General features: G+C 47.6%; 1 protein-coding gene across 1 annotated transcript in view; it reads right to left on the bottom strand.

Moving 5' to 3' along the window:
* Positions 1 to 13,344, bottom strand: part of ITGB3 (integrin subunit beta 3) — a 47,795-nt gene that overhangs the window by 15,236 nt on the left and 19,215 nt on the right. The window contains exons 3-10 of the mRNA XM_019733055.3: positions 10,529 to 10,724; positions 9,401 to 9,653; positions 7,959 to 8,121; positions 7,171 to 7,332; positions 5,453 to 5,548; positions 4,956 to 5,045; positions 4,104 to 4,238; positions 2,453 to 2,882 (exon numbers count right to left, since the gene is read on the bottom strand). Of these exons, the coding sequence (XP_019588614.1) occupies positions 2,453 to 2,882; positions 4,104 to 4,238; positions 4,956 to 5,045; positions 5,453 to 5,548; positions 7,171 to 7,332; positions 7,959 to 8,121; positions 9,401 to 9,653; positions 10,529 to 10,724 (1,525 nt within the window). The remainder of the gene's footprint in view (positions 1 to 2,452; positions 2,883 to 4,103; positions 4,239 to 4,955; positions 5,046 to 5,452; positions 5,549 to 7,170; positions 7,333 to 7,958; positions 8,122 to 9,400; positions 9,654 to 10,528; positions 10,725 to 13,344) is intronic.

The raw sequence follows: 13,344 nt of genomic DNA, 5'->3' as shown, positions 1-13,344 counted from the left end.
TAGCAGCCTAACAGCGGCTGGGGGAAGGGTGTGCCAGGCAGCAGAGTGGGGTCTTACAGTGTCCACTACATCCAGCTTTTGGCCATGTCTCCCGGACAAGGAAAGGCCGACACCACAGGCCTGGCAGCACTCAGAAGCCTCAGCCTCCTCAGAAACGTTTGTCGCATAGTGTTTCCTTTGTAAAGCTAAACAAAGTGATCTTTGAGGAGACGGGTCTGCCAGGCCAGCCAGGGAGGGAGGTTGGGAGTGGAAGTGGCAGGCCAAAGCCCTGGCAGGGTCAGCCCTTAAAAGGAAGCCACAGTGTGGTCACATCACAGGACTGGCACACCTCCAGCAACAGGGTGGCTGAGCCTGGATTCACAGGAAAGTGAGGCGGGGTGGGTGGTGAGAAATGAGAAAGTGTAAAAAAGTGGAGGGAAATAGGGAAAAAGGAGGGGGTGAGATGTAGAGGAAAAGGAAAGGGAGGAGTTGGTATTTGAAGTCAGAAGGGATGCAATCACTCTCTCTCTATAGCTTGACCTCCAGAGCTCCTCTCCTTTATAAACAAGCTCTTCCTTTGACATGCCACCTCCTCCAAGAAGCCACCCAGGCCTCCCCTGTCCACAGCGTGTCTGTCTCCAGTGGACTCCTATAACACTCCCCTCACTGCTGTAACACTCCTGAGGACACCTCACTGCTGGGTTCTGCCACTTTCTGCTTCATGTTGTGCGTTATCCTTAATTAAGTTAATGAAGGGCAAAACTGTCTTATTCATGCCTTTCTGTCCCACACCACCACTGCACACAGCACAGAAACTGGCTCACGGGGGTGTCCGAGCCATCTGTGTTCATGGATGTGGCAGGTGGAAGAGTTCCTGGAGAACAAGGATGTACTCCCTAAGTTTGAGGGAGGAGTGCTGATAATGTGCAACCCTGAGGACAGTGCCTCCAGTGGGGACGCAAAGAGGGGCAGGGCAGGGGCTAGAGAAATGGCCCAGCCATAGAGCTCCTGCCTCATGAACGCTGCTTGCAGCAAAGAACAGACCAAAGGCCAACAGCTCTGGGGAGAGACAATGACGAGCTGGGCTATAAGCTCTAAGAGGTCAGGAATCACGCGTGACCCCTGTTCACCCATACACACTGAGTGACTGGCACAGGGCAGGTGCTCAGTGAGTATTTGTCCCTGAGTATCTCTCACTGGGGAACGTGATGATGGCACCACAGGGTCCAACCTGAGTCCGATGGGAATCTAGCACCCTGGCAGGAAGTAGAGGAGGGAAGCCTCTGTGAGGCTGCAGTGCCTGGGGTTCCCTAATGAATTTGGCTTCAGCATATTGACAATGAACTGTTCTTGCACCGGTGGGAGGCAGGAACCAGGGCTACTGACCCAGGCAGCTTTGTTCTGTGGCTTCAGTGGAGCCAGCAGCCAAAGGAAACACTCTGGCTGGGATCCCGCCCACACTACCTCACAGCAGACCAGGAACAATCAGGCCATGGAGGCCTAGAGGACGTCCCTCCAGCCCTGTTATCCACGGGAGGCTCCCTGTAGGCCTGTCCTAGGGCAACCCTCTCCCCCTCAGTCCCAACCTTTTCCCCCATGAGTCTCCCATGCCAAACTTACCCGTTCCCTTTGGTACTCTGAATATGATGTAAATACTATGAAGTATTAAAATGAACTGAAATTCCTGCCTCATGCCCTAATTTAAACTGACGTGTGTGTGCGCGTGCGCGCGTCTATGCGTCTATGTGAAGCTGATCTCTCTCCCCCCCCTCATCTCTGATACCGTTTTTCTCCAATCTCTCTAATTTTGTTGGCATAAGTAAAGGAAACAATGTTATAGATGATAATAAAATGGAACCACTTTTAAATGATTTGGGCATGCTTTAGAATGACACAGGTTCACCTTTCGAATCAAGCCTTTTTAAAAGGCTGATGTTAAAGTGAACTTCTGGGTGGATTAGCTCAGCTGGTTAGAGCTCCAACCTGAGTCATGGATTTGGTCACCCTAGAAGCCATTTATAATCTCTGATTGGCCACACAATACACCCATAAACCAGTCCCAACCAATTTTCCAAATGTATAAATAAATTTTAATTACCATCAGCCAATGATTTTTTCCTGAAAAAGGGGTTGGTCCATATCCTCAAAAAGATTAGGAACCAGTGACTTAAAATATTAGGGGAAGAGCAGATGAAAGAAAAAAAAACTCTTCAAGTGTCCCCACTCCTTCCCATGCTATTCTAGGAGAGAAGCCCCGCTTTCCTGTACCCCACGAACAAGAACGTAGGGAGCTGAAGGGAATTAAAAAGAACCTCATTTCTGTTTTCTGCCACTGGAGTGGAACACCATCCACTCAGCTCTGCCCCATGTGCCTTCCTGAGCCCTCCTTGAGCCCTGGCCTAGGTTTCCAGATGCTGCAGATATGCGACTGTGTGTGAGTACCAGGACGGGAGGGGCATGCAGTTCTCCTCACCTGAGCACATCTCCCCCTTGTAGCGGACACAGGAGAAGTCGTCACATTCGCAGTACTTGCCCGTAATCTTGCCGAAGTCACTGCTGTGGCAGACACACTGGCCACAGAGGCACTCGCCCCGCTGGCTACAGACAGGCTGGCCCTCCTGGGGGCTGCACTCGTCCTTCTCGGAGGAGCGGTAGTCCTCTTCTGAGCACTCACACTGGGACCCCAGCCAGCCAGGCCCACAGCGGCACATCCCACACTCAAAGGTCCCATTGCCATTGTTGCAGCGGCGGCTGAAAGGCTCCGCATGGGCCTGGCAGGCACAGTCACAGTCGAAGGTGACCTGGATGGTGAGGCTGTCCTTGAAGCCCACGGGCTTGATGGTGAAGGACTTCTCCTTCTCCTGGGGGCAGCCACGCACCTTGGCCTCGATGCTGAAGCTCACCTGGATGGAAAGGGAGATCGTGAGTAGGACTGCACACCCCTTCCGTCCTGGTACCCACACACACTCACATTCACACAGGTGGACCCTGTTAACACTGCAGCCCTGGAGGGAAAGAAGCTTCTCTCTGTCCTGCCAAGGAATACTCAAACTGGGTGTCTCATCCTCCAGAAATCTGCAGTCCCTCAGCCTTCCCACTTGCAAAGCAAAACTAAGAGCCCTGGAATAGTTGTGCAGTTGTGACACATCTGGCTGGGTGCAGAGACATGTGTTTACAGTTATGATATAGAAGGTTGAGTTTTTTTTTATTCCACATGGAAAATAAACCAGCTCAAGCAGAACAGAACCTGTGATCTTGTGAATGCTATGCTCTGGCCAACTAAGCTAGCTGGACTGATTACATAATATCAGCAAGACACACAAAGAAAGCGCTCATTTGCATCACACAATGGCCACACAGTGGCCAACCACAGGCTCCGGATTTACTGTTCAATTTCCACATAACATTTCATCACCTGTGCAACCAAACCCGTTTCAGGCCAATATTTCTTACATGCGGTATGTGTACATGTGCCTACAATATAGACAGACAGATGGACAGATGGATGGAGGTAGATATAGATAATAGAGATCGAGATAGAGATGATAGAGATATATAGATATAGACATCTTCCTCTTCTCCTCCCTCCCCCTTCACCAACCCTTCTCCCCTAATCAGAGGAGAACAAATCACTAAGGAAGGAAAGCTGTTGAGGCAAAATGAACATTTGCATTCTGAAATTCCGTCAGGGCAGGTATTTTTGCCTGTTCCATTTGCTACTGAATCTTCAGTAACTAGAACAATGCCTGGCACAAAGTCAGCGCTCAATGAATGTTTACGGAAGACTGCCATTTTACATTGTGGAGGAAAGAAAGACATTACCTTGGGGAAGATCAGAGGCTGGTTAGGGACAGAAGGTAAGAAATATTTTCATTTGCAGTCAACTGTGCATAAACAAACAAACGTAACCTAAATGCAAGTTTTTAAAAATCCTGATAGTGAAGTTCACTTAACAGAGAAAGTTTGGGCAACAGAAGCCTAAACTTTCTCAGCCTAAACTTTCTTGGCAGCTCCATTATATCTAAGTTGTAATGACCTTCAGAAAGAAGGTACAGGGAAAGAAGGGGTGGGGTACCCCCAGACACTCAGCTCTTCAGCTTCAGCCCCTGCCCAGCCCTCCTCACCGTGTCTCCAATCTTGAGTCCCACACAAGACTTGAGGCCTGGGATGACCTCATTGTTGAGACACGTGGCATTGAAGGACAGAGACAACTCCTCGGGAAGGTCACGCACTTCCAGCTCTACTTTAGAACGGATTTTCTGAGCAGTAAAGGGTAAAAGAAGGTAAGGAAATGGGGTGAGAAGGAATCGGTAAGAGCCCATTCCATCCCAAGCAAAATCTGTCAGGTGGCCCTGGACTCACCCTGGCAGTAGCAGAAGCTGAGGTTCACCTGGAGGCTGCCAGGGCGCCCCTTGGAGCCTGTTCCCTGCTGCATTTCCTGCCAGGACCTGCTCCCCCTCTCTGTCCCTATTGTGCCTAGGTGAGTCTGGGTAAAATCTAAACCAGCTACATCCTCCTGCTTGCCTCATGGATATGCAAACAGGAAGTGCTAAGACTGGTAACGTTGGGTAGTATCACTTTCTACCTAATTTTTAATCCACCTCACCTTCCCTGTGGCTCAGCTCCCTCCTTTCTCTATTGCTGGAGTCCAGCTCTCCCTCACCCTACCACCCTCCGCCCCCAATTTCAGGGCTCTGCACCTTCCTCATCCCCATCCCCATCCTTTCTGTCCCTTCCACCTCCTCTAAGTTCTTCGCCCATTATTTCTAACACTCCTGGCATTCCTATCTGAGCCACTTCTTCCTCAGAAGGCTGCATTCCTCCCAATGATGGCTGTCACCTGGCCTCTGGAAGCCCATGAGGAAGGCAGTGAAGGCTGCACAGTGGATTAGCAGGACTCCCAAATCTGAGCCCTCCCGGGTCATGCCCAGTGAGGCGGACTCTTAGCCGGCCTCTTCCCAGTGCAAGACACTCACCCCATAAGCATCAACAATGAGCTGGAGGACATTGCTGGAATCGGCAGACAGAACCCCCACTGTGGTCCCTGGGATGAGCTCACTGTAGTTCTAGAAAGGAAGACACATGTCCAGGGCTGACTGAATAAAGGTGGTGGTCTCCAAAAGCCCTCCCCATATCAGACTGAGGGTCTTGAAATGAAGATTGAGGGAAGGATAGGATATTTTTACTTGTCACTGCCAGTAATAAATCGAGCAGTTTTTCAGCCCTGAGCAAAATTAAAGAAAACAACTCACACCCTTCACCCCACGGAATTGCTCCCCTCCCCCATTGCAAACATCAACATACCCAGCCTGCTAAGTTCAAGGTTGGAATCGTTAGCTCCTGGGAACAGGTTGGAGGAGGGTCTTTCCTGGTTTGGAACCATGGCCAACACTAGCGTGGGCTGGTTCCCTGAGTCAGGTCCACCCGCCACGGGCCCCACCCCCACTCCAGGAAGCCCTGATGGCATAGTCACCCGGTAGAGATTGACGACGTCTTGAGTCACTGCAAAGATCAAATTGATGTTTTTCTGGGATAGCTTCTCGGTCATCAGCCCCAGAGAGGGGTAATCCTGTAAAGAGGGAGGATGTGGAGGTTAGTTAAGAAGTCTATTCACATACATCCCCAGATTCTAAATCTTAGAACTTGACTGATTTGGGACGTGGCCTAGACAGCACTGGTGCTTAACTCTTTTCAGCCCATGAGCAACATGAGGCACGAGGGTAGACAGCAACACAAGCCCAGCTGTGAAGAGTCAAAACTAAGCACCTCTTTCTTCCTACTCGAATTCGATGCATTCATACCAAGGAGCTGCTTCGAGGGGCCCAGCGCTGTTAGACCTCGTTGTTTTGAAGTTTCCTCCTGTTTTGCTACTGATAGATGCCTTAGCTGGGCGCTCACAATCCCCCACCATGTGGTCCTTCCAACCCTGCCTTCCAATCATCATTCAGCTCTCTCCCTCTTCCACATACCACTGGCCTGTCCCACTCTCTTACTGCCACCTGGAATAGCCTTCTTTCTGGTAGTCTTGCTCCTTCCTTAGGACTTAGCTTAGGTCCTACCATCTCCAGGAGGCCTTCCTTGGCCATCCCAGCTCATGATGAGCTTTCCTCCTTTAAATACCTAAAGCCCTTAGTGACTATGCTGCCCGTTTAGCACTAATCATGCATCTTGTGTTATTGATAACACATCTCCTCAACTAAACCCCAAGCTCCCTAAGGGTAGGCCCTCCATATAGTCTCTTTATCTCCCCCAGCCCCTGGTAAGGAGCCTTGCATAGATTAGGTGTCAGTAGTTACTGATTCACCCATTGCCAGGTGGTGCTCAACTTGGATACAGCTGACACGGAGGAACTCGAGCCACAGTGGGGATGCTGATGAATTGTGAGCATGTCCCTGGGATCCCAGACCTTGCAGGGAGCTCATGAGATCATCCAGCTCAGGCTCCTGCCTTTACACAGGTGTACCTGTAAGCCACCTAGACAAAGTAATTGCTATATTATCTTGAAGAGACGAAGAGTTCACACCTACCCCCAGAAACCCAGAGTATCGGCATTCTGAGGGGATGTACAGTTTCTTTATGGCTTCCAGCAATTTCTCCTGTTTCAATTTAAACTCGTTTCCTCTTATTTAACCTCTACAGCCATAGAAAACAACTTATAAGAAGTCTTCCCATGTATCAGCTAAATCAGCCTTTAACCGTCTTTGTTTCAAACTAAATGACTGTGAGACCTTTAACCTTTCCTCATAGGATTGGCTCTCCATGCTTTTGATGATCTTTATCTCTTTTTCCTCTATTTCCTTCCAATAACCACAAGTGAGCATGGTATTCCAAGAAGGGACTAGTCCATGTACAGGAGACAGGAAGACCTCCTTCCCAGCTGGACCTGCAAAAGTCCTTTGAATCCATTCTGGATGCTGCTGCTGTTGCTGCTGCTGGAGGCAGTGGAGGTAGAGGTACCACTGACCATAGTCAAGACCTTTTCTCATGGTTGTGCAGGTTGTGCCCTGGATGAAGGTGTCCAGTTGGTTTGGGGGGTGGGGATGGGGAGGATAGGCTGAAACAAGCCTTGCTCCCTGCCCGGAGGAAGGGCTACCATTAGGTTAATTTTCATATTTACACAAAGACTGTACCTGGGTTAGGCCAGTCCTGGCCATAGTGATTAGGGACCATAGGTGGTACCAAGAATCTCACCATAGTAGTGGAGGCAGAGTAATGGTTGTCATTGCCAACATGACACTGCCCATCATTTGGCTGGACAATCCCTGCCAACCTTCCATCCAGTGCTATATGGGTCTTGGCATCAGTGGTAAACACCAGCAAGTGGGATGCATCATTCCTCCAACCAATCTTCTCCTGTTTAAAAAAAACAGAAAAAAACAAAGGAGAGAAAGCAACTTTAGCCATGTCCTTTGCAAAAAAAAAAACCACACAAAGACCCAGGGACCTCCCTGCCTGAAGGGCTAAACGGGGTGTCTCAGAGAAGAGCCTCAGTTCCAATTCTTGGAACATAAACTGGCGCTTTTCAACTTGGGGGTTTCTGTTTTCTTGGCTGATTAGTTCAAGCGGCTGAAAGACACCTGATTCAACTCCAAGTATAACTTTTCTGGTGAGAACCACATGACCCATCTAAAAACGCATCTGCAGAGCTGGGCTGGGCTAGAAGAATCATATGTGGACATCTGCCCACTTTGCTGAGGTTACACTAACCCAGCTTGACTCTGATATGCTTTTAGAGAAGATAAGAAGATGCTCTCCCCAGAAAACATCTGGGACTATGAGATTCCAACAAATGTCAGCTCTGGCCAGGGAGCAGAGACCAGCAGAGACTGCTTACCAGGAACAATTTGTTGCTTATACTATACGAAGCTCTGCTTAGTTCCTATCTCTTATTTCACACAAAAATCCCCACAGTTGAGCCACTTCCTTCCCCATTTCATCTGTGCCAACCACACCTGGCACTCCATCCCCTCCAAACTCACATCACAGACTGTAGCCTGCATAATGGCATCAAAGCCACCCTCTGGGCCATCTCGGTTCCGTGACACATTCTGCTTCTTCACCTCCTCATTGAAGCGGGTCACCTGGTCAGTGAGCGTCAGCACATGTTTATAGCCAAACATGGGCAAACAAGTGGTCTTCATACTGGGAAACGAGGGAGATAATTTAAGCAGACACCATGATGGAAAAGACTGTGTTGGGAATGGGAGGGAAACAGAGGGGGACAAATATGGATAGTGGTATGCCCAGGCCAATTCTATACAACCACAATTACCCAGGCAGTTCAGACTCCAAATTACCCCTCCAATTACCTGAGGCATCACATTGACCTTACCTCCAGCTAACCTACAGGATAAGAGAATGAGCTGGAGAAACTGACTGCCCGGGGTTCAAATCCCAGCTCCTTTACTTATAAGTCATGGGACCCGAAGCAAGTTTCATTACACTTAACCTATAAGAATGGGGACATGATAGCCCATGTCTCATAAGAGCTGTTGTAAGGCTTGCGTGAGTTAACACATATAAAGCACTTAGATCAGAGTGAGGCTCTAGTTGTTGTTACCACCTTATCCTTAATACTTCTCTAAAGTAACATTAACACAACAATAAAGCAAAAGTTCATCAGTAACCATGTCTCTAACCATCAATAAATTGATAGATCTGTGACAGACAGGAACATGTCTATCACCAGACCAGAGCTTTAATTGATGGCTGACATCTTTACTGGGCTGACATCTTTACTGGGGAACCTTATAACCCAGACAGAAGCTTAAAAAGACGCATCATATAACTTTGAAAACGAAAAAGCAAATTCATACTTTGTCAGCTTATTTACCATGATTTAATATTATTATAATCCATGGATTTGCATAGTCTCCACCAATTACATAAATAAGCCATTCAGTTGTAAACCAGAGTATCAACAAAGGCATCCTTATCAATTTACAGACTACTAGAGGGTTCAATAACTATCATTTCCATTCTTTTATATTCCTCTAGGACTTAATTCCTTGCATTTTAACTCCATACGACTCACACGCTTGATGGTGAGGGCAGTGGTGACAAGAGCAATGAAATCAATCATTCTGAAATTATAATTCCTCTATTATCCATAAATTTCTCTCAACTTTTGATCTCATGTCCATCCAATTCTCTCGTCTCCTATGTATTTGTGACCAAGACCCCAAGAAGCTGATGGATTTTCTTTCTAGATCTCCAAACCGCTTTGGACTCTATTGACACAATACTTCAAATCAACAGGCTGGCCCACTTCCTGTCTGGAAGACCAAGGTAGAGAGGAGATATGATTTGGCCAGAAGGCAGCCAACAAAGTGACCTTGGAGCGGGAAATGGAAACCAGGCCTTGGACTTGCTTGGGGAAAAGAGGAGGGGTGCTGCCTTGACTTCTAGAGGAGAGACTTACTCATAGCAGGGATTTCTGAGGGCCTCTGGTGGGGAGATGTACATGTACGGTGACACAGGCTTGTCCACGAAGGCCCCAAAGCCAATCCGCAGGTTACTGGTGAGCTTGCGCATTTGCGTAGCCAGCTTGGTACCCAGGTTCTGGATGCTCGACAGGTCATCTTTCATGGAGTAGGACAGGTCCATCAAGTAGTAGATGTCCACAGGATAATCCTCCACCTGCCGGACTTGGACTGAGAAACTCTTCGAATCATCTGGAAGGCAGAAGGATGTTAGTGTTTCTCCTCTTCTCTAAGACTTACGTTGATTTGGACACAGTTATGATCAAGGAACTTCTTGATCAAACCAAACTTGAAAGCTCTGGTCCTTTCTCCTCTCCCCTTGCAATTCTAGTCCTCTTCTAATCTCTTGACCCTCCTAATTTTAACCTTTTCTTTTCCATTCTAAAATTCTCCACCCTCTCTAAGTGTCCACCTGCCTAACCCTCTGGATCCCAAGGGCCTACCACCCTATGTCATAGAGGTTGTGGCAGTTACTACACTTTAGACTCTGTAAAAAGCTGAACTATATCCCACCATGAATTCCACAGTACCCAACACATGCCTTACACGTAGAAGGTGCTTTCTTAAATTCTCTTTGACTTAATTGGAAAGTCAAAAATCAATGCTTCAAAAACCCTGTTTCTTAGCCTCTGAAAGTCTCCTGGCCCTTTTCTCTGCCCCCATGGCCTTGCCACAATCTCACATGGAAAAGGGGCTTCCAAATTGCTGTTTCATCTTATATTTCATTTGAGCCTACACACAAAGCTGTGAGCTAGGTAAAACAGGCATTGGAGGAAAGAAGAAACAAACATTTTTTGAGTACCTGCCATGTCAGAAAGGTTAAGTAACTTGTCCAAGGTTAGATAGCTAGAATATGGGAGAGTCAAAATTCAAACTTAGATCTTCTGACTCCAAGTCCCAACATCGTCCACTTTCTTCCATTCTCCTGCCCACACCTCCCTCCACATCCTTCTCTTCCTTCCCCATTTCCATTGTGAGCTACTTCCTCAAGGCTTCCTGCACAGACCTCCACTTGGTGCCCTGTGCCTACCTGTCTGGCATCGCCCCATGATAAGCCCCATCCTTACCTGGCCGGAGCCGGAGCGCAATCCTCTGGGGACTGACTTGAGTAATCTGGGAGCTGTCTCCAGAGCCCTTGTCACTGAGGGGCCTGGCCTCCAGGATGTTGGTCTCACTGATGGGGAACTCGATGGACTCCAGGGCACAGTTATCCTTCAGTAGATTCTCCTTCAGGTTACAGCGGGGCGAGCCCACAGGTAGGGCCTATAAGACAGGAGCCCAAGTGGCAGCTGTGATTGGAGTAATGGTGGCTTCTGCTTCCTGCAGGCTCTGCCACCTCCCAGTGGCCTAGAGCTTACCCAGCCTTTTGGAGCTAAACCAGCATAAATGAACTCGTGTGGCCCTTCCTAAGATAGTCCCGGGGCCCATTGTACAGAAAGACGAAACTGAGCCAACAGAAAGGTTAGGGGAGTGCCTGTTCATGGATTGGTAGCTAGCAAGAGAGCCAAAACAGTAAGCTTCCTGTTAAACTTACATTTTTCAAACTGTGAAATGCAACCCACATGTGGGTTCCAAAAATCAATGTAGTGGGTTTCAGCCATCAATTTAATAAAACAAAATGCAATAGAATAGAAAGTATCAAAGTATATAAATAGTAAAAGTAAATATAGTTTTGTGAAAAGTTTATATACTGGGGAGTAGGGTACAATATGTATAATAAATAATGATATGCAATGTATTTCTTTCTGGAGGTCAGAGTCAAAACAGTTTGGAAGCCACTGTGTTAAAACACTGGCTAAGGTATGAGATCCATGAGGGCAAGGACTGTTCCTTCTCTATTCCCAGCATCCAAACCAGGACTTACCCACAAAGTTAATAGGGGGAAGAAGTATAGGGCAGCAGCAGAGAGTAGGAGCTAAGAGCACAGGAGTAGCTTGGCTGGGACTACATCTCAGCATTGCCTCTTCACTAGCCAGTTGCTAGCCTGAGTCACATAACTCTCCATGTCACATTTCCTCAACCATAACACGAAAATAATAAATAGTCTCAGCCTCACAAGGATGTTATGCAAAACTAGATAAGACAATACATTTAAAACATGTAGCATGGTGCCTGCTACAAGGTGAGTGCCGAATAATTGTTAGCTGTTATTATGAGATGCTCTATAAATAGTTCCTGTACAAATTAATTTTGAATAAACTTCACCAGCTTGGGCAAAACCCATGATGCCAGGCCACTGGCCAGAGCCTATCCTATCCCTGTAAGCTTCCTTCCTCACCCTGGACAAAGAGCCAACTGAGCATCCTTCCAAAAACCCTGGGGTGTGTCATCCCCCGGCCCTCTGGAGCTCTGTGCATGTGTATACCTGCGTACTGAATGAGGGACACGCTGTAATGGAAAGAACACTGGAAATCAGGAAACAGGTTCAATCCTAGGTCTGACACTAACTAGTCATGTGACCTCAGGTAAGTCATTTCACTCCTTCTAGCATCAGTTTCTTCACCTGTTCAATAAAGGGATTCATGACGTGGTATTTTCAGTCCCTTCCTGCTCTGACATTCAGCAAATTTAGCCAGTAATGTGTGGGCGCAAGTCCACAAGGACTCCTTGCCAGGTTGGGGAGACAGGCGGGAAAACTGGAAAACCCCCCTCTGGACCTATTTCACAATATCTAGGCCTTTAGCCCTTTGAACCACCTTCCCATCCCGACCCACCCTCTCTCACGGCCGTTTCCAGAAGAAGCTGAATAAGTCATACTAATATCCCAGAACGACGAGTGTTAACATTTATTGAGCACTTACTGCATGGCAGGCACTGTGTAAAGTGATAAGCACTTTACATGCATTACTGCAATCCTGCTGATTAGAGTTTAGTAATGCTGAAACTGTTATTATTTTACAAGTGAGGAATCTGAGGTTTAGAGGCTTCACAAATGAGGAACCCAACCTTACGGGTAAGAAATCTAAATCTTGGAGAAGTTAAGTGATTTACTCAAAGTTAACAGAACTAGGAAGTGGCAGAAGTGAGATGCTAACTAGACTGCCTGACTGTAATTATCCTCACAAAATGATAAGTTGTATTGCATTCTATACAGAATGAGAATCGAGGCAGAGAAGCAGGAGTGTGGAAACAAACCCTGAGAATGTCCCAGGTAGGGAATAGGATGCAAGATGGGGATATGTGGTAAGGACAGACAGCCCCTCAGGTGACTGGTAGCCATATTTCCAGCAGAGGGATTGGGCCACAAGGAGCCATCCACATTTTAAAAATCAGGACTCAGTCGCCTAAAACCCCTCCTGCAGCTCAGTCTCTCTCCCTCTCCTGCCCAGTCCTCCTCTGATAGGCTGAACAGCTTCCTCACATGGATGGAACGAGAACACCACCAACAGTGCTACAGACTGAATGTCTGTGTCACCCAGAATTCATTTGTGAAAACCCTAACCCTTAAATCTCTGAGATGACGAGGGGATGGTATTAGGAGGTGGGGCCTTGGAAGGTGATTAGGTCATGAGGTAGAGCCTTCCTGAATGGGATTAATGCCCTTAAAAAGAGGCCCCAGAAAGCTCCCTGACCCCTTCTGCCATGTGAGGGCACAGACAGAAGATAGCCATCTATGATTTAAATTTGCTGGTACCTTGATCTTGGGCTTCCAAGCTTCCAGAACTGCGAGAAATAAATATTTGTTGTTAAGTCAATCAGTATCTTTGTTATAGCAGCCTGAACAGATTCAGACAAAAGTCATGAGGACCACCCGTGGCCCAGGCAAAAAGTGGGAAGAGCTTCTGGAAGCCAGCAGCTTCCTTCTTTCTACCTCAGCTTCATGGGTGTGAGGTAGAGAAATGAAATGGGCAGTGGGAAACAGTGCATAAGACTTAAACTTTCT

This window comes from Rhinolophus sinicus, chromosome 12 (genome assembly GCF_057876585.1).
Source record: "Rhinolophus sinicus isolate RSI-liver-muscle chromosome 12, RSI-T2T, whole genome shotgun sequence".
In the NCBI taxonomy this organism is placed as follows: Eukaryota; Metazoa; Chordata; class Mammalia; order Chiroptera; family Rhinolophidae; genus Rhinolophus; species Rhinolophus sinicus.
Note: the sequence above shows the minus strand (reverse complement) of the source record. Positions and strands in the feature narration are given on the sequence as shown.